General features: G+C 46.7%; 1 protein-coding gene across 1 annotated transcript; it reads right to left on the reverse strand.

Moving 5' to 3' along the window:
• Nucleotides 1–584: 584 nt before the first annotated feature.
• Nucleotides 585–21,186, reverse strand: LOC134491865 (multidrug and toxin extrusion protein 1-like). The gene is made up of 17 exons (XM_063295897.1): nt 20,822–21,186; nt 19,990–20,091; nt 17,195–17,263; nt 14,595–14,743; nt 13,472–13,514; nt 12,130–12,174; nt 11,016–11,113; nt 10,013–10,110; nt 9,066–9,179; nt 8,740–8,807; nt 8,056–8,164; nt 7,039–7,114; nt 6,329–6,398; nt 5,271–5,403; nt 3,673–3,767; nt 2,531–2,615; nt 585–1,211 (listed from the first exon to the last, which is right to left on the reverse strand). Exons 1-17 carry the CDS (start codon nt 20,981–20,983, stop codon nt 982–984), a joined length of 1,746 nt encoding a protein of 581 aa, XP_063151967.1. The 5' UTR covers nt 20,984–21,186; the 3' UTR covers nt 585–981.
• Nucleotides 21,187–21,453: the final 267 nt, after the last annotated feature.

Genomic DNA, 21,453 nt, shown 5'->3' on the forward strand with positions numbered 1-21,453 from the left:
TCCGGCCATTGTCCAGTCTGCGACTCTCCCTCCTGTCTCCCAAGGCCATTCCCACAGACCATTACACTGAGCGTGCCCTGTGCATCTCCTGGCCATTGATCAACCAGGGTGTGTTTAAAACGAGCAGATGTCAAACTAGAATTAGTACAAAACAGGTGGACGGTTCGAACCAACTAGTGAACTGTGGTTGATGGCAAGGAAGAGAGAAGTTTCCAAGCGGGTCGGGGCAGGACAGTAACCCAAAGGCTGGCCTAATCCTGTTTACGTCATGTTCAGTGTACGAGTAATGCTTCTGAGCTCCTAGATGAGATCCCCAGCTTTGTCGGACCAAAACTCAGCTAAAGCCGCATCGAAAAAGCCAAATAAATCCTAAAATAAGCTTCCCACCTGCTGCATCCGTTTATCTCTTCAAATTAAAAGGTGCCCCCAAAGATGCCCAGCGACATCCATTAGCACCATCAGAGGTGTCTGCTGACATCCCTGGAGGCCATGTTTGTTTATTTCTGTAAACCTTTTCTAACCACCTTTTCTCTAAGTCTCTTTTTTTTTTAAAGGCATAAATAAAAACATGTAAAAATTACTACTAAAAGGTTTTATCTGGAAAGATTACACTGAATAAATGTGGCTGTGCGTAAGGTTATCCCCATCAGACGGCTGCGTGGTGGAAATAAACTTCCTTAACCCAACCGAGAACGAAGTCTTTTCATTCTTTGCAAGTAGCGATGATGGTTTTGGCCACCTTCCCCTTTGGCAGCTCCTCTTGGTTTCTGGCTGAGTCTAAACGTTAGGCAGGGAAATCTTTTCTTTGCAAGAAGGAGGGATGCTGAACAAAAAGGCCGACATTGCACAATGTTTTGCTGAGTTGGGCACGCCCTGCTGGAAGCCCTGGGTATAATTCCCACAGGCGCCCCCTGCTGGACAAACGAGGCCACTGCCAGAGGCATCTCCCCTCGTCTTGCCTCGGGTTCAACGGAAACTCTTCTAGCTTTTTCCCAGCCTATAACTTTCCACCGTGAATATCCGTATCAACACCCCAACGGCCAGGATGCCCACGGCGGCCCCCACCGCCAGCCCCCGTCTCACGATCAGTTGCTTTGTCGTCAGAACTCGGCTCGCCGTGGGGAGGCTGGCCAAGTTCTTCTCCTGCAAGGTCGGGCCATCCACAACGGTAAAGCTAAGGAGCACGACGCCGTTCTGGGCATTGGTCGGTCCTGCAACAGAGAAGGACGGGGGGAGGGCTCAGCTCTGCTGTTCAATACCACACGCGGTGAAGTTTGGAAGAGAGAACAGGCCAACCCCATTCACCTACTCGCTGAGAACCATTTTGACATGAACATCAAAGATAGACTTCTCCACCCAATGGAGGTTCTGTTGAGCGATGACAGCGAACGGACCGCCACTGGTTTGCCAGATCGGTTTTTAAAATGTCAGGCCAACAGCATCAACCATGCAAGCTAACTCGGACAGGTTCACACACCTGGCCAAGCTAAAGCCCCCCAAAACAAGCTGTGAGTTACGGTGTTGTGTGAACTGAGTCAACTGCGGTTTATTTAACCCACCACAGTGAAAGGGTTTAGCGCAAGGTGCAAGTCATGTCAACTTGGTGGGTGAATGACCATGTCAAATTTGGAAAAGCAGAGCTGAGCAGATTTGTTGCAAAACGACAATACGCAGACGCCACAGCTGGTGATGGCTGCTGGGCCTTGGAGTTGAGCAACATGGGAGGGCTTATGGAGTTTCAAGAAGTAAGAACTAAGTTTGCATTAAAAAAAAAAGCAAATTGACCAGCTTTAATTAGATGGAGGCATTTGAAGCTGCCCAGAGGCAGAAAAAAATACGTTAAGATAGGGAAGCAAGTGACAGCAACTCCATGAGGACTAGCAGCAATCTTATCCTGGAGAGCATCTTAATGTCCTGAGGTAGCTCTCTTTCAACGGGGCGTCACGCCCGCTCCATCATTCCGGCCTTGTGGCTGTGTTCACAAAACATGCCGGGCCTGAGGGAGTCTGTCCAATCTACTAAACCAAAAGTTAATGCTAAACCAAGCTTTGCAGGTTGAATGTCTGCCAGGACCTCACCTGACCTGTTGAATAGAGACTCCCAGGGATGGTTAATAATTGGGAGTGGAGACTTCCACTTCCCTGGGCGTTTGTAAGAGTCGGTTCCCATCCTGCAAAAAAAGCTTCAGAAGATCGTATGTCCTCAGCCACCAACAAGGTGTCCATTATGATCCCCTGTTGGCCGGATCACAGGAAGGCAGTTCGAAAGAAACACGTAATGTAAACAGGGACATAATGCCTCTAAATGGGACCCAGTTCAGTTGCTGCAATTCCCACAGCTCTGTCTGTTTCAACTCCAGGCAAAGTCACTCTGGGTTTAAGGCAGATGCCACTGAGTGTGACCACATCTGTCCTTTCGGGGTGAGGTTGGGGAAAGTGGGCTTAAACCTGATATTTACAATGCTAGTCCGAGCCTGGCTACAAATCCTTGCCCCGCTCCCCCACCACCAAATCCTAGTTTCATTCCATACCAGAAGAGGAAACAATCCGGTCAGGGATGGGAGCTGAGTTCAAATCCTCCACTGGCTTCTGTGACAGTTTGGCACGGCGCTGGGCCTAAAAGGAAGACCCAGACATTAGAGATCATGATATTATTATTATTATTATTATTATTATTATTATTATTATTATTATTATTATTATATCCTGCTTTTATTTTGTGCAATTCGAAGGTGTGTACATAATGTTCCCTCCTCCTGTCTTCCCCACAAGCACCCTGTGAGGTGGGTTGGGCTGACAGAGGGGGACTGGCCCAAAGTCACCCGGCTGTCTTTCATGTCTAAGACAGGACTAGAACTCTCGGTCTCCCAGTTTCTAGCCCAGCATCTTCACCACTACGCCAAACCGGCTCTCGCCTTAAGGCAATGAGTTGTGGATTTTTTACTGCATGCTTGCCACTGCGCAATAGGTGCAAATGTGTTGCAACTTTGCAGATATTGGAAATGCCAGATGCAAACGTATCTTCCTCTGGCAGTGCAGAGGGAAACCGCTGCCATTGTGTGAAGCTGGCCGGCTGGCCAAGATTTTAAGCGAATAAATTTTTTTTGGCGTTGTGCAATTCTGTGTAGTAGTGCAGGACAAAACTGCTGACGCTGAGATAGCCAGCAAAAAAACATTGCTAGAACGGCTTTTTCCTTGAACAGCGTTAAATAGCAATGCCCGCCTTAAGGAACATTCTCCCCCCTCCTGCAAGTGAGGTCCTCTCCATCCCTCCTTCTTTCCCAGAAGTCCCTCAAGACCTGGCTACATCATCTGGCCTGGGAGTCTCAGGAGACCAGTGAAATCTCGAGAGGGTTCCCTTGCAGATCTAATCTCTCGTGTGTTTTGTGCTTTTTAAAACTTTTTAATCTGACTGCTTTCTTTTGACATCTTTATCTCCTATTTTTTTAAGCCACCCAGAGTCACTCCTTGCGACAAACAAATAAATGCGCACATGTACAGCAATTTATATTGAGGCCGATGGGTTGAAAAGAATGAAAATGAACGCGAAGGGGGGGAGGGGAGGGGAGGGGAGGGGAGGAAAAAGGGAAAAAGAAAAAAAATCAGGTGCAGATGGATTGCTCCCCGGAAGTCGGAGCAGAGGGGGCTGGCCGGACCGATCGGTGCCCCTTACCTCTTCAGCCGCCTGGTTCCAGTTCATCCGGATAATGTAGGTGATGGAGCAGATGCAGGGGATCAAGGTACAGACCAACATGCCCACCCAAAGCCCTGGGGAGAAAGACCGTGGGGAGGAAAAACCAAAAAGGTGTAAAGTACAGGTAGTCCTTGCTTAATGACCATTTGTTTAGTGACAGTTCAGACTAGCAACGGTGCTGAAAAAGCCTATTTATGACCGGTCCTCACACTTACGACTGTCACAGCATCCCATGGTCAGAGGTTCACCATTCTCAACCTTCCCAGCCAGCTTCTGGCAAGCAAAATCAATGGGGAACCACATGGATCACTTAATGACCATGTGGTTTGCTTAACTCCCATGGTGATTTGCTTAACGACCGCTGCAAAAAGGTGTAAAATCAGGTCAGATTCGCTTAGTGACCAAAATTCAGGTTGTGGTTGTTAAGCAAGGTCTACCTGTATGCAAATCCTCTCCACTCTGCTCCTTCTCACCGCACAAGGAGCATCCTTCCCCCCCGTCCCCACGGCAAACACCCACTTTTCACCTTCCTGATGCTTCTTTGCCCCAGAATGGCCAATGGACCCCTCGCTCTCTCCCTGTCCTCCCTGGGGAATGCTGGGGAGACACCCCACCCTGCTTTCCATTCCCTTGTCATAAAGGAGTTTACAGGAATGGTTGCCATCAGCAGGGGTGTCGGCAGGCAGGGGGTCGAAAAAGTCAAGATGGAGCCACCACTGTGCAGTCAAAGTCTTGGCTCTCATTGCAAGGCCCTGAAAAAAAGTGGGGGGGGGCTTCCCTCGCACGGTTGTGGCTGCCATCATGACATTTGGGATCCCCCTCCCCGCGGACCCCCCTGAATTGTGGTAATTCTGTACGCTTTACCTTTTGAGGAGGCAGCACTCTCTTGCCCTTTGCAACTGAAGTTTTCCAGGTTTCTGGCATCCTCCTCTTAGAAATGAGATTGATTAACTAATTATCCAGCCAGGTTTGGGGCAAGATGCCAGAATATCAATGCTGATGTTGCTTTTGGATGGATTAGCTAATTACCTGCTCAATCAGTACGTTCAAACGTGGCCACTTTAAGACGGGCGGACTTCAACTCCCAGAATTCCCCAGCCAGCCGTGCTGGCTGGGGAATTCTGGGAGTTGAAGTCCGCCCGTCTTAAAGTGGCCACCTTTGAAAAACACTGTGCTAAATAGAGGAAGGTCAACATAAAAGAATGACCCATTTAAAAAAATTTGACACCCCTACAACTTGTTCTTCCAGGTTGGAAGGTCATAAAAGTGGCAGTTTAGCCTTAAAAGGTAACACTTCCTTTGGGTCCAACTTAATACCTAATTAGTTGGATTTGTCCAACTAGTTTTCCTGCCAGCAGTAGGGAAGGCATTTGCCATGTTGACACCTTGGATGTTTTGTGTTCTTTCCAACTTCTCACCCTAGGGCTCGGGGATGCGCTGGCGGTCTCCCATCCAAATCTCAGCCAAACCCAACCCTGCTTAGCATTTCTGAGCACAGCCAAGGTTGGCGGAAGCTGCCACCTCCAAGGACCACTCAGAATTAGCTGCCTCCATATAACTCTGCTCAATGCCAGTACCTATCATTCCAATTTTGACTACGAAAAGCAACACAACCCCCAAGGGCAGGCCTACAGCATAGTAGCCCAGAGCGTTGAAAATGGCGCCCAGTTTCTGCCTCCCGGTGCCACGCAGCACCCCGCTGGTGGTAGCCTGCAAGAGACGGAAGGGAGGGTGGGTTAGAGCAGCGTTTCTCAGCCTCAGCAACTTTAAGGTGGGTGGACTTCCAGTCCCAGAGTTCTGCTGGGGAACTCTAGGAGTTGAAGCCCACCCATCTTAAAGCATGCCGGCTGGGGAATTCTGGGACTGGAAATCCACCCTTCTTAAATCATGCTGGCTGGGGAATTCTGGGAGTTGAAGCCCACCCTTCTTAAAGCAGGCTGGCTGGGGGATTCTGGGAGTTGAAGCCCACCCTTCTTAAATCATGCCGGCTGGGGAATTCTGGGACTGGAAATCCACCCTTCTTAAATCATGCTGGCTGGGGAATTCTGGGAGTTGAAGCCCACCATCTTAAAGCATGCCAGCTGGGGAATTCTGGGACTGGAAATCCACCCTTCTTAAATCATGCTGGCTGGGGAATTCTGGGAGTTGAAGCCCACCCATCTTAAAGCATGCCAGCTGGGGAATTCTGGGACTGGAAGCCCACCCTTCTTAAGTCATGCTGGCAGTGGAATTCTGGGAGTGTAAGTCCACCCATCTTAAAGCAGGCTGGCTGGGGGATTCTGGGAGTGGAAGTCTACCCATCTTAAAGTTGCTGATGCTGAGGAACATTGCCTTAAAGTTTTCTCAAACATGGTGAAGCTTTAACATAAACCTGGCCCATTTAGTAGACCTTCTCTGGGCCAGACTGGGACAGCTGGCTGGGCTGGACAGCTGAAAGACATACCAATCTGTTTTCGTACACCCAGTTAAGCCATGGTTTGGTCATCTGTGGTTTACTGATTAACCACAGTTGGCTGAGATTGCACAGTACATTTGAAAATGCCAGGGCTGAACACCAGCTTAAATTTAACCATATCCAGGCCACTGGAAAGAAGAGGGGGAAATCTACCATTTTGGGTGGCAGAAATGTACTCACACAAAGAGCTTCAAACAGATGGAAGGCAATGTAGATGGGCATCACCCATGCCACAAGGTCAACCACCTCCCTATTTGGACAAATAGGTTAAAATCATCACCAGCACCAGCACCATCATCTTCTAAGCAACCACCTCTCTTTCCAGCAGTCTAACCTACATGAATCCAAGAACTTTGTCTTAAATATCCTGGAAAAGACAGATGCATCAGCACCCCTACCACCTGGGATGTGCAGAACTGCAGAATTAAGTCTGCAGATTATTAATAAAACAGCACGGAATATTGATCTTCCGTTCAACACTAATTTATAACGAACAAATTCAATCCATCTTGGTGAAGGTGTTGGACTAGGCTCAGTTCAAGCCCAAGCTCAGCTGCAGAAGCACCATGGGGGACGTTGGGCCCTCTCTCTCAGCCCAGTCCACCTCGCAGGAGTGTTAGGAAGAAAAAATGTGAGGATGGAACACTGTGTTTTATTCTAATGAATAAAAAAGATTAAAAGGCTATTAACACCGCCGCCACGCGCCACCATTGCAAATTTTGGAACCGTTGGCAAAGTCTCTTTTGGCCTTCTGTTGTACAATATTTGCTGCCTGAATATTGGGAATCAGTAAAATGCTCGATTCCAAGACGGCAGGCCACGGGAAGACTTTTTGGCTACACTAAATACCCTCCGGATCCAGACGGTTCCCTCCAGATTGCCAGACTCACTTGTCACTGGTAAAAATGTACGCCAAGATGTCTTTCAAGGCTGTCATCACGGCACCCATCAGAAGGAAGAAACCCACTGGGGGGAAAAAATGGGGAAAAGAATTGGAGTTGAAGAAATCCTAGATAAACCAGACAGAGAGAAGCCAAGAAAAATCACAACCAAGACAAACGTTATACAAGTTTATGCCCCTACTCAGATGGGTCTGCAATGGGAGGGGGGGTCAAAAAAGTCAAAATGGCATCAGTGATCATGTCCAACCTCTTCCTGAAAACCTCCAGGGAGCCCCTCACCTCCACAGGAAGACTCTTCTGTTGGCCAGATCTGACCACTAGAAAGTTTTTCCTTCTGTTTAAGCACAATCTAGGGATCTGTAACTCGTCCAGTTTCTAAAGCAATGAAAAATGGTTCCCGACCACCCTCCTTTTACTGTATATGCCTGAACAGGAGCATCGTGTCTCCCCTCCATCGCCTTCTCCAGACTGAACATCCCCAGCTCCTGCACAAGGCATGTCCCCAAGTCCCTGTATCATCTTCTCTGCCCCTGTTGTATTATCTCCAAGACTTCTCAGGAGTATTTCTTAGAATTATAGCTGAAGGGGGCCCTTGAGGCCATCCAGACCAGCCCCCTCCTCAAGGCAGGAATCCAGATCAAAGCATCCTCTCTTGATGGCTCACTAGCTTCTGCTTGAACACAGGAGGAGGAGCCCACCACCTCTCTGGGATCCCCTCCCATTACCGGTCCTGTTGGGAAGTTTCTCCTAACATCCAGGAAGTTTAAGAACCTGCCGTGTCTTGAAATGATTTTATTCGGCAGTCTGGAAGTCTAGAAAGTCCTGAACTTTCTTCTAGGTGAAAATTTCCCAGGGACTTGAATGTTGCTGTATTGCCTGCTTGCTCTTTTCTATCCAGTGCTACAACCGCTCTTTATTGGACTCACTGCTTGATTAATAAATAAAATCTGTCTATGCTGTCCACCTATCCGGATCCTGGTCTTTCTGCCAGCCACAGAACGATACCTGTGCAAAATATGGCAACCAACGATGACTTTCGGGCTTCCTCCACCTTCCCGGCTCCTAAGGCGTTGCCTACTCGGACACTGACGGAGGTCCCAATCCCAAAGGGAATCTAAACGAGGCAAGAAAGTAGAGCGGACCAGGAGAGAGGGGACAGACCTGTAGGGATACCCTTCCTGATCCTGCCTGGGCCAGGCCCTCCACCAACATGGATTATTCATGAAATTTATACACTGCTTCTACCTTCAAGGAATTTACAGGTCGTCCTCATTTAGTGACCTCTTGGTCATTAAGCAAAGCAGTTGCTAAGTGAAACCGCAACTGTGCTTGCATTCTTACTGTACTTCAGCTTTCCTTTGCTTTACAGACCTGAGAAGGTCGTCAAGGCAAGGGTTGATCGCAAAGTGACTTTTTCATCACCGTCATAACTGCGTACGGTCGCTAAACAAGGCAGTTGCTTAAAGAGGATTCCCTGCATATCAATTACAGCCAATGCAAACCACAGAATGCACACAAAATGCAGGAAAATGTACATTATGCCTTGCTAATTTGGGGCGTCTGAAAGGAGGGATCCGAAAAGACAAGATGGCAGGGCCTTGACCTATTTTTTTGCATGAGCTGCTGAAGGTCTGGGTGGGACACATTTGTTGAACTATCGTGGTGACGTGGCGGATGGGAAATGCTTACCATATAAGCTACTGTGGCAATTTCATAAATGATGGATTGTGCAGACAGATCCAGCACACTTAGGAGGCCTGCAAAAAAGTCAGGGGAAAGGGAAAATAAAGATGCAGGGGTGTCCACAGGGCAGAAGTCCAAAAAGTCAAGATGGCGACCTTAGCCACCATCTTTACTTTTTGGACCTCTCTGCTGGATGCCACTGGAAGGAACAGTAATCTTCATATTGTGTTTCCCATTAATATGTATTGCCCCACCCACCTGGGAGAAAGGGAGTGTCCTGCCTTTTGGCTCCACCCCCCCAGCCACAGCTCCTCCCCCTGGCCACTCCTGACCTATCAGAAAGCTTCCAATTTCAAAGGTCCACCATTCGATGCAAGTCATCAGCATACTGGGAATCGCCAGCGACATGAAGAGACCCCATTCCTGCAGGCATTCCATGGACCATCCTGGGTTGCCAGTGGAAAACAAAGGAAACTCACATCAACAAGCCAGGATTCACAGACTGAAAGCAAAGGTTACACCGGTCACAAGAGAGAGCACAGGGCGTCTACAGGACATGGTCAAAATGCAGTTTTTAAATGCTCTCTGAGAAAAGGGCCCCTAGAAAGATATTGCAGATCAGGCACAAGGAAGTTTTTTGCAGATGGGTTGATGGGCATTTTCATGTTTTGATTTGATATCAGAGTGAGGACAGCAATCCGGGACCGTGCCCAGAATGAGTGGGGCTGAAACCTTTGCCCCTTTTTTGCTGGGGGTGGGATTTGAAATGGACGTGCCAGACTTCCACCACCTTCAATGCAGCTGTTTTCATTGTTTCAAACATGGTCTTCATAAAAGTGACCTTTTGCTGCCATATTTCGGCAGCCCAGCCCAGACTTGACAGGATGGGGGCAGCAAAAACAGATTAGGGGGCATATATAGCTCACACAATTTCAGAATCCTACCACCGACGGTAGACACTTAAATTAAATTCTACCAGAAATGCGATGGCTTCAGGCTGCATCTAAGACTTTGGGCTCAGGTGAAAAAGTGATCAACGGTTGGTTGATTCTTGGCTTGAAATGATAAAAATCTCCAATCCTGCTGAATCGGAAAACCTTCCTCAGAGCCCAGATTTGACAAGGGGGTCCCAATCTGAAGACTTCTGGCCATTCAAAGGTGCTGCAGCTGGAAGTGTGCAATGATCCTAACTGAGCAGTCAGCGATGGGGGCTTGGCAGAGGAGCAACCAGGCAAAGACACACCCGCACTCTTACACACGCCTATAAAAAGTGTCTCACCTCCCCAGGTTTTCACGTGAAGCTTTTTCCACTTGATATACAAAAAGAGGGTGATGGCTTGACAATATTGAGCGATGGTGTTGGCCCATGCCGAGCCTCTTTGAAGAAAGAAAGAGATGCAGATCATCACGATAGAAGGAGAAACGAGAGGCTTTGGGTGACATTTTAAACAATTACTGCACAAAATCAAACGTTGATAGGGCAGGCGTTTGAATGTGTCGCCGCTGCCACAGTGACCCTGGGCCAGTCCCTCTCTCTCAGCCCAACTCGGTGCAATGCAGACCAGCCTCCTCGTGGTGCACCCTGGGCAACGTCACTTGTCACGGCTAAATAGTCCACACATCTGGCTGCTGGACCTCACAAGGATTTCCCAGCAAGAAAAAAAAAAGCAGCATGAACACCGAGCTGCTTTGCCATACGATTAAAAAAAAAAAACTGTACAAAATGGGCTTTGTCTGTTTTGTGAATACAGGTAGTCCTTGTTTAGTGACCACAATTGGAACCGGCAACTTGGTTGTTAAGTGAAGAGGTCACTAAGTGAAACATCCCAGTTTTATGACCTGACTTCAGCTTTCCTATGCTTTACAGGCCTGCGAAGGTCGTAAATGCAAGGACTGGTCACAATGTTACTTTTTCATTACCGTCATAACTGCTAATGGTCACTGTCCAAGGCAGTTGCTAAACGAGGACTACCTGTATTCACACTGTGTTGTTCTCAAGCCTCTCCTGATTTTGTTTGCAGGGAATTTGACTGAAAGGCATTTCACTAGGGGCTCTCTGGCCCTCCTTTTATTGTTTCGTTTTGCCATGAACTTGAGTTCTGCAAAGTTTGTAGCTTGATGAATTCTAGTCCACTTAATCCATGGCTTTATTAACCATCTTTTGCTAAAACCAGCAACTGATGTCCAGTTTTCCGAAAAATGGCTTGGCAAACACAGCCTCTGTTCCAGGGAAGAGGAAAACAAATGGAAATAGACATTTTTGTCTCCAGCAGGCTACTTACCTAACTCCCATGTGAAATTGGTAGAGGAAGATATAATTCGCAAGGACATTGATAATGTTTGCAACAATGCCACAAAAAACCTCTGGCCAGATGATCTTCTGCAATGAAATTTTATTTTTGCATTTCAGCTGATACCGTGCTCCTTCAACCCTTAAAACAGAGTCTCTTTCAACTGAGCTGGATTCTTGGGGTCATTTTTCTTGGCAGCAGCACTTTCTCCTGAAATGTGTTTAGCCTAGCCTAGCCTTCTGCCTGAAGATTTCCTTGTGGTGCCCCATCCAAGTACCCAGCTTAGTTTCTGAGGCCCGTTGAGACTTTTCACCCTAATAGTGACCAAAGTGAGGTTTTGGTTTGCAAAGTGTTGCATGTCTGTTTCCAGATGCCTTTAAAAGGACAGGCACTCTACCTATCATAAGCCTGAATATACTCAGTATACAGGTAGTCCTCACTTAATGACCACAATTGAGACTGGAATTTTGGTTGCTAAGCAAAGTAGTCATTAAGCGAATCTGAGCTGATCTTATGACCTTTTTGTGAATCACTGCAGTCATCAAGCAAACCACCTGGTTGTTAAGCAATTCACGTGCTTCCCCACTGATTTTGCTTGCCAGAAGCAGCTGGGAAGGTCGAAAATGGCGATCACGTGACCACGTGATGCTATGATGGTCATAAATGCAAATTGGCTGCCAAGCGCCAAATCATGATTACGTGACTGCGGGGATGCTGCAACAGTCGTAAGCGTGAACACCGGTTGTAAGTTGGTTTTTTCAGCAGCGTCATAAGTCTGAATCATCACTAAACAAATGGTCGTTAAGTGAGGACTACCTGTATAGTTGGTGATATTAGATCCTACATTGTGCTGGTTAAGAACGAGCAGAGCAGCCTGAAAACTTAGTCTGCTGGGGTCCTTGCTGGCACATCCCCAGCAACTTGGACCAGCTGATTCAATTCCCACCCCACCTTTATGGATGCTGTGATAGAGGTTTGGCGTTTCTAACTTAGACCAAGGTGCCTCACAGTGATCCAACATTTCAAAAGACGCCCCCCCAGGCCATCGCTCGGTTCCTGCCCCAGTGCTGCAAAGACTAAGGAATGACGGAAAGGAATTGATTACCTGGTTTTGCAAATACCGCATCTGGATCTGATAAATAAAGGATGCCTGCAAGGTGCAGAGAAGGGGAGGCCCATCAGCAGTCGGAAGAAAGCAAGAATCTGCAGAGTCAGTAATTTTTAGTTGAATTCCCCCCCCACCCCACAAAGGAATTGGCACTTTTCCCAGCACTGCCCCTCCTCACGTAGAATCACTGAATCCTGAATGCATGGATTGAAAAAGACGGTAAAGACAATCTAGACCACAGGTATTCCTCGACTTCTGACCACAATCTGGGCTGGAACCTCCGTTGCTAAGCAAGGTGGTTGTTAAGTGAGTCACATTCAACTTTACGACCTTTTTTGCCATGATCGTTAAGTGAATCACCACAGCCATTAAGCAAATTACCACAGTTGTTAAGCAAATCCAGCTTCCCCTATCAACTTTGCTTGTCAGAAGCAAGCTGGGAAAGTTGCAAATGGCGATCATGTGACCCCAGAACTCTGCAACTGTTGTAAGTACAAGTCAGTTGCCCAGTGCCTGAATTTTAATCATGTGACTGCAGGGACACTGCAACGGCCATAAATGCGAGGACTGATTGTAAGTCACTTTAGCACCATTGTAACTTTGGTTGCTAAACAAATGGTCGTAAGTCGAGGACTAGCTGTAGTGTTTGTCATCTCAGCAAGTTTAAGATGTATGGACTTCAACTTCCAGAATTCTGGGAGTTGAAGTCCATACGTCTTACACTTGCTGAGATTGAGAAACACTGACTAGACCAACCCCAGGCTCGGTGCAAGAATCTACCACTGTTCCAGACAGAAGTTCCACTGGTATAGCTCCTGAGTTGCCAAGTTCAGGGAGGAATCATGGAAAGTTTCGCCTACTGGATTTCAGCCTGCCAGCTGCCAGTCCAAAGCAAACCGCTTTCCCCACCCAATGTGGGGAAGATCGTTTCATTGTCCCCGTCCCTCTGCATAGCCAATGGGATTGCCAAACGGAGGTGATGGGAATTGTAGTCTACCACGTCTGGCTACACCAGCTTGCCAACAGGACTCCAAATTAGAAATAGAATGGGACCCTGCAGTCCCCAAGATTCTCCTAGATAACATAGCTAAAATTTGATGTGAAAATTTAGCTTTTTTTAAAGAATTAATGTGCAAAATACTGGAGCATATTAAGAAAATACACTTGTTATCCACCTTGAACTCTTCAGTCCTCTTAAATGCAATACATAAAAACATGCACGCATGTGCGCGCACACACACACACATATAATTTTTTTTTAAAAAAAGAAGCAATCCACTTATCTGATCCTTTTCCCTGATGCTACAGAGGAAAAGCAAAGGAAAAACTGGAAACTTACGGGAAGTGCTGGAATAAAGATCATGACATAAACCTGAGTGAGCCTGGAGGGAGAAAGGGCATAAATTGGCAGTTATTAGATTCTGCAGTCATGTTCACTGCAGTCCTAAAAAGCTTATGTTTTGAAGTAGCCTCTTCCTGCATCACCTTGTGAGCATCTTTAGGGAAACCCTATCTTCTTAATTTTACAAAAATAATAAATAATTTTGAAAACGTTAAATCTCAACAAAATTCAAAAGGTCCAGCTTTGTGGGAAATCTTGTGAGGATGGATGTTCTTTACTGACGTGAATTTTGGATGGATACTCGTTATTGATTCGAATTTTGAATGGTTATTCTTTATTGATTTGAATTTCGAATGGTTATTCTTGATTGATTTGAATTTCGAATTGATATTCGTTATTGATTTGAATTTTGAATTGATATTCTTTATTGATGTGAATTTTGGATGGATATTCTTTATTGATTTGACTTTTGGATTTATGTTCTTTATTCATTTTAATTCTGAATGGATATTCTTTACTGATGTGAATTTTGGATGGATGTCAATTTGAATTTCGGCTGATCGTTCTTTATTGATTTGAAAGGGAGAAGCTTTGGAACAGGCATTGGCTGCAAAGCAGATTTAAAACACTACCTCAAATGGAATCATGGCAGGAGTCAGGGGTGCCTGGGAGGAGAGTCAAAAAAGTTAAGATGGCACCTGCAAATATGCAATTGAAACCTTGCCCCTAGTTCAGGTGACATCTTGACTTTTTTGACACCTCCTACAGATGCCTTGAGTTAATTGGGAGCAGATCACTATCCCCCAATACTCCATCTTCCTTTTCCTGGTTCATGGGGAATTCTGGGAGTTGAAGTCCACACCTCTTAAAGTTGCCAAGGTTGAGAAACACTGTGCCAGAAGATCCTTTCCAACATTACATCATTCTCTTCCATCATCTCCAAGAGGACTCAGAGAGGCACATAGAGGCGAATGATTGCCAAAATCTTCACTGGATAATTTTTAAGCCCCAATTATTGCTGTTCAGAGGTGACCATCCACCCAGCCCATCCCGCGACGCCAGAAATGCCAGTCCCACCCACAGCGTTGCTTTAACTCGCAAGAGAGATTTCGGTTCCCACCTGGAGACTTCCGGATCCTGTCGGATCAGCAAGAGGAGCTGTTCGGTGTTGATAAAAAATGCCCAGCACGGGAAGCAGCAGAGCAGGAGGATCAGCACCCCTTGTTGCAGGATGGTGCCCACGCGTTTCATGTTCCTCCCACCATAGGTCTGGAACAAGAAGGCCACCTTTGGGTTCTCAAGATCTCGACAGCCAAGGAAGTCCAAGGAGACTTTTGGAGAGCAAGCTGCTTGCAATAGCCCTTCCCACCAACAACACAGAGAGGTCCAAGGGAGAGGTGGCCACTTCCACAATGACCTTCTAATAGCACCCTTCTAGAGGAGTGTTCTTCAGCTTCACAGTACAGTTCTGATATGAATCCTAGTGTTGATCCATGATGTTGGAGGCCTGTCTAATTTAAGTTTGGGATTCACTGTCCCAAGATGTGGTGTGGGCTACCCATTTGACTGGCTTCAAAAAAGGGGTTGACCACATCCTGGAAGTCCTGGATGGGATCCAGGGCTTTTAGCCTTGAAGGCAGCAGGACTGCCTCTGAAGGCCATCTGCTGGGACTCATGGGCTTCCTGGTGCAGTTGGTGGGCCACTGGGAGAAGCAACTGCTGGACGAGACGGGCCAGAGGGCCGGTCCAGCAGAACGCACTGATGTTCTTAGGTTTCAGACCAAGGAGACTCAGACGTAAACTTCAACACATCCTGGAACCCCTTGCTAGACCTTGGTCTGATCATTCTCTCTCTGCCTGATCTACCTCACAGGGTTGTTGTGAGGATCAAACACAGGAAGGGAACGGCCTTGGCCACCTTGAGCTCCTTGGAGCAAATGTTTGGTGTTACAAAATGATAAACAGCATCTAATAAGAAATAACAGTAAACTTGTGAAGTGGAAAACCAGAGAAATAGGTCATACTGTATAGGTCCTAGATAGGGCGGGATTTTGAGCCACTTGTTCTTTGTTAAGAACCAGTTCCTATCCTTAGTGTACCTTCTCAAAAAACAAGAACAGTCTTCCCGAACTTGAGGCTTCCTAGAGGTCTTGGCACTACAACTCCCGTGACTCAGAGATGTTGGTCTGGGTAGCCAAGAAATCTAGAGGGCATCAAGTTGGGGAAGACGGAGTCAGAAGACCCCCTGAATTACATCCCAGTCTTGATGGCCTTTTTCCAGGCTGGTGACTTAGCTTAGCTCTGTTGGGGGGGTCTCAGATTTGGGGAACAGCGCCCTCCTAAAATGAGTCAATAAATAAATTTGGTGACTTTTGTTCCAATAAAACTCATTTTATTGAGGTAAGAAACTTATCTGTTGCTTTCTTAGACTTACATCTTGCTTCCTTTCAGGAGCTCAAACCAGCATACATAGTGTTCCTTCCTCCTATTTTTCCCCACAACAACCCTGGGTCACCTGATTTCCACTTCCTCCTTCTTCTTGGGCTTGGGGATTAACAGTCTCCATTACCCTTCTGGCACACATGCAAGCAGGAGCTGCTGCAGGAAGGCAGCCCTCTCCAACCATCCTCTGCTACCAAGAACCAGCAATGATTAAATGCTTTCTACTATGAACCTACCTGTGTCCAGACCTACTGAATAAAAGTAAGCTATCTCTATTTTTCTTCATCTAACTACAGTGTGAAGACTGAATTTGTTTCTGAACGTAATTAAGCTTAATGTGCAAGTTCTCTTTTTTGGTTCATGCTTCTCCTCTGCAAGATTGCTGTTAGCTGCTTGGAGTTCTTTAATTAACCTTTAAAAACTCCTTCAGACTTTGTGTGCCCTTCTCTTATTTTTCCTTGCCACAACAACCCTGCGAGGTAGGCTGGGCAGAGAGAGGGGAGACTGGTCTAGAGTCTCCAGGGACTTGAACCTGGGCCTCCCCTCTCTTAGTTCAGCATCTTCAGCATGACACCCCACTGCCCATTTTTAATAAGCATTTTAATGGATCTAGCACAAGCATTCTCCAACTTTGTGGTGGTGGATCTGCCTGCAGCGCAGTCTTTTGCGCAAAGCAGGGAACCCAGAATGGAGTGAGTTTTGACAGTGTTTCCCCTTTGCCTGGGCAAGCTTGATCAGGATTTTAAAAATTGGCTCGTGAATGCCCAGCGGGGATCTCAGCTTACACTTTGAGAACTGCAGAGTTAAGCAATCTTCACATAAGCGTCCAAGGCAGTGTTACTCAACCTTGGGAACTTTAAGACATGTGGACTTCAACTCCCAGAATTCTGGGAGTTGAAGTCCACACATCTTAAAGTTCCCAAGGTTGAGAAACACTGGTCCAAGCAGTGCATTCAAATCAACAGCACTTAACGGCAGAAGAGAACACTGAATCTCTTTTGCAGAGAGAGAGAGAGAGACCAAATGAGAATTAAAAACCACAGATCCTCTGAATTTTGAAGGGGCCAAACCCCAAAGTCTGGCCCTTCCAAATGAACTAGATGCAGAAAAATTAGGAAGTGGGTTGCATCCTTTCTTCCTGTATCTGGCAAACGCCGAGCTTTGACGGAAATGCAGAATTTCCCGTTCAAGCAGGGCTGCGTTCAACAGTAGATAGATCAGGTTTCATCGCCCCCACATCTCCCCCCAACTGGGAAAATGCCTGCTGCTGTGACCCACCTGGGATATTAACGTGTCACAGGCTGAGGATAACCCGAAACCGATAGAAATGCCGGTCACGTTGATAACCTAGGAACAGTAAGAAAGACAGAGGAGAGGAAATTTAGAAAACAGGCAACGGCTGTTCACTACTGGAAAATGGATATAGTTGAGGACAGCCATCCCAATGTGGCATTCTCGAGCTATGCTGGGACTACAACTCCCAGAATGCCCAGCCCCAGGAGAAGCCTATTCAAAATGGGCTCTTCTAGTTTAGCTCCTGCCTGATCTTGTCTCTGCATGAACGTTCAGCAGAATCAAGGCTTGGGATGGGGGACCACCAGGAAACCCCAGAGGTGTAGGCTTGATTGGGGAATTAAGAAAAAAAATTCCATGGTAAGCCAGCTCTGCTTTGTCACCAAGAAAAGTGCATCGATTTGGCCAGGATACCTCCAGCCCCTGAATTCCCCTTGAAGGAGACTTCATTTTAAAGTATTCAGGTCATCCCAGGACAGATGATTTCTCAGTTTGGCCCAATCTTGGTTCCACAGACTAATGGGGCAGAGAAAGACTGTTCTCCCCCTCTTTTTCCTGGGCATTGGAGTTCACACCGTGCAAAGCAGATCAGTTCTGAGCAACCAACCTTCACCAAGTCATCAGGGCCTTCATACCTCACTGAATGTTGGAATTATCAGGGGTCAACTCAGCATTGTCTCATAATCATAAGGGGGTCCCTCTAGCAAACGCATCCCTATTGTGCTCGTGAGATGCCACATGGATCACCTGATTTCCACTTCCTCCTTCTTCTTGGGCTTGGGGATTAACAGTCTCCATTACCCTTCTGGCACACATGCAAGCAGGAGCTGCTGCAGGAAGGCAGCCCTCCCCCAACCATCCTCTGCTACCAAGAACCAGCAATGATTAAATGCTTTCTACTATGAACCTACCTGTGTCCAGACCTACTGAATAAAAGTAAGCTATCTCTATTTTTCTTCATCTAACTATAGTGTGAAGACTGAATTTATTTCTGAACGTAATTAAGCTTAATGTGCAATTTCCTTTTTGGTTCACGCTGCTACTCTGCAAGATTGCTGTTTGGCCGCTTGGAGTTCTTTTATTAACCTTTAAAAACTCCATCACTGAAAACATCTTCACACAGAGCCATGTGTGAAGATTAATTTCAATGTAATTTTCCCAATCCAGGGTCTCCCCAGCATCTTGAGTGTTGGGACTACTAATCCAAGAACCCACACCAAGCCCCAGGCCTTGAAACCCCAACACATCTTGAAGGTACCTGTCTGGAGGAAGCTATCGCAGATGTTTCCTCAAATTATCATCTGGAGATTCCAAAAGAAAGTGTGAACTAGGGTCCTCCTTCTTGCCCTTTGTCAAACCCTTCTTTCATTGGCTGTACTTTGGCCTAGTCCACCCAACTCACGAAGGCATAGTTGGCTTCATATTGCTTTGCTGAACAAGCCATGATTATCTGTAACCTATAATTACTCAACACCCTACTCCAGTTTTCCAAAGCAGAATGGTTGGATTTGCACCGCAGGCTAAACCAAATCTCAACAAATCACAAAATCACAGGCTCAATTAGATGTATGAATTGAAATACTGGCTCGGTGGACACCACCATGCATTTTTCTTGGCAAAAGTGGGGAAGTGGTTTGTCACTTCGACTTCCCAGTCTTGTCTGTGGCCCTGAAAGTTCCTATCCAAGTTTTTTTTTTTAATCTGCTCAATTGTGTCTGATTCTTGGAGACTGCCTGGAAAAGGCCCCTGCCGTTTTCTTGGCAAGGCTTTTCAGAAATGGTTTGCCATTGCCTCCCTCCTAGGGCTGAGTGAAAGTGACAGGCCCAAGGTCACCCAGCTGGCTTCGTGCCCAAGGCAGGACTAGAACTCATGGTCTTCCGGTTTCTAGCCTGGTGCCTTAACCGCAACACCAACCTGGCTCTCTAATCCAAGTATTAACTTTAATAAATTTCATAAACAATTTAATAAAATTAATTAATCCAAGTATTAATCCAAGTATCTGGTTAATCCAAGTACTGACCAGATCCAAATCAGCTAGAGATTACCCACCTGCAGCTATTGTTCTTACCCAAAATCATAAGAGGGAGATTATAAGAGAGGTTAAGGTTTAACCAAATCTCTCAGTCCTAATATTAGCTCTCTGCTCCCTTTAAAATTCACATTTTCCAGGCAGCTCCATTTCCAAACTCTTAATTTCCAATTGCAGGTAACCTTAGTAGAAACAGCACATCCAAAATGCCTCTGGGAGTCTTTAAGGATCTGCAAATCATCTCCTTATTCAAAGGTGCTTACCCTGATTGCAGAATCTGACTATGAAAATACCACATTTTTCTTTAAAAAAAAAAAGGACTTCACCTTTCCACCCCAAAGATCTGTGAAAACATCAACAGCGGCTCTCTTTCGCAAGAGCCCACTCTTGGTTCTGCTCTGCATGAGTCTTCCTTCGGGGACAACATTCCTGACGTAGACTCAGCCAGAAATGCAACAGGGAACCTCCTCAGAGAATGAGTGAAATAATTAAATATCTATCAAGTCAGGCTTGACTCTTAGGAACTTAATGGATATATCCACATTGTTTGGGGGACAAAAATATAGAAGTGATTTGTTATTCTCTTCTCCTGGGATGTTTTTTTTTCCCCAACTACCCAGTCTAGCCTCTGGCCCTAGGGTTTCCTTGTGGTCTCCCATCCAAGCACAAATCAGGGCTGACCCTGTTTAGCTTTTAGAGGTCAGCCAAGCTCAGCTAGAAGCTACCACTGGATGAAGAGAGGGGGACTCACCGCAATTGCAAGCGTGACAGAAGCCAACTCCACTTGCCCAAGGTGGCCACAGAATATCGTGCTGACGACGTGGATCATGAACACCAATAGCTGAATCACCGTCTAGGCGAAGAAAGGTGAGGAGCAGGAATGTGAACATATGTAATTCTTCAAACCACCCTCTAGAGGTGTAGTAGAAGCCACCCATGTGGGCCCTGGAGCACTTGCAGTCAAGCATCTTTAAGTTTGCAAGAGATTCAAATGCTGGAATAATAGCATTTTTAGGGTTCAACGGTAGATTACAGGATTAGAATCAAGCAATTGACAACTTAGCAGTGGATTAAAATCCTGCAATAATGCAGTTTGATGCTGGGGGCAGGCTGACCTATTGTTTCAGTCCCTCTGAATTTAACCATCTCTTTCCTTCCTGGTTAATCTCAGAAGGTGCTACCAGACTGCGGATTTTCGCCCATCCTAGACTAACCCAGCTCTCCTCCTGCAATTTCCCTCCCACAGGGGCAGAAACGATCCACATTTGGATTGGAAGATCTTTGCTCAACCTGAGCCCTGGGGTAGGTCTCAGGGTTTGAAAGTCCACCTCACATCTGAGCTGTATAACCAGCCGAGTTTAGCTGCCAGAGACCCGGGGGGCACCGAACCAAGAATCACCGTGAGTTGGGCATTCATATAAACCTCTTTAATAAAATAAAACAAATAATAAAATAAACTGCTAGCTACTCAGCTGACAAGGGCTGAGCAAAGAGACAACAAGGTGGTCTGGACCGCCTGTAAAACTGGGGGTGATCACCTGCACCAAGAATGTCTCTGGTGGGTTTGCCAGTTTAAGACTTACCAGTGGCCCAGCCATTGCCAAGATCTTCTTCGCTTCCTCCCAGAAATTGGACGGAATCAGCCAACATAATTTCCTGCAGCCAGGGGGGACCAAACGCTTTGGATCTTCTTCGGATGAAGGGCTGAGTGGGGGCTTCTCAAAGGCAGGTACCCCGCGATCCATAGGTTGCAGGGTGGGGGGAGAGGGCTGTTTGGGGTTTTTTAAAAACTTGGATTTCTTCTCCTTGACCCCAAGGCCTTATCATCTGCTGCAGGATGGACTTCAAGCAGATCTGCACCACAAGGCTGTCTTCACAGTCCGACTCTTTTGGGCAAAGGGCGAGCGTGGGAGTCCGTCCATAACCAATAAAAGACAGGGAGGAACAGCCGGTTGGGAAACTCGGCGCTCCCAGGCATCAGTGGGAGGTTGGCTGGGATGTTTCCAAGATAATGGTCACAGGGTCAAAATACTGATGAGGTCTTAGGAACGAGAACCTGGAGCTGTTACGAAACGCATCTCTTCTGCCAAGTCAGATCTACAGTCCATTAAAAATAGCACTGCCCAAGAGTGGGCAGGGTATTCAAAGCAAGGGTATAGCACAAGTTCCTAGTTCTCATGGCGAGCAGGGATTTGGGAACCTGTGTGTTGTATTC

Source organism: Candoia aspera, chromosome 1, assembly GCF_035149785.1.
Source record: "Candoia aspera isolate rCanAsp1 chromosome 1, rCanAsp1.hap2, whole genome shotgun sequence".
In the NCBI taxonomy this organism is placed as follows: domain Eukaryota; kingdom Metazoa; phylum Chordata; class Lepidosauria; order Squamata; family Boidae; genus Candoia; species Candoia aspera.

Bases quoted from the DNA above. Each gene is read 5' to 3' on its own strand.
- LOC134491865 (XM_063295897.1), bottom strand. From the start codon at position 20,983: ATGGATCGCGGGGTACCTGCCTTTGAGAAGCCCCCACTCAGCCCTTCA. The intron at 11,114-12,129 runs GTAATCAATTCC...ATTTCATTGCAG, and splicing joins TGCGGTATTTGCAAAACCAG to AAGATCATCTGGCCAGAGGT. The intron at 9,180-10,012 runs GTGAGACACTTT...CTGGCAACCCAG, and splicing joins TCACGTGAAAACCTGGGGAG to GATGGTCCATGGAATGCCTG.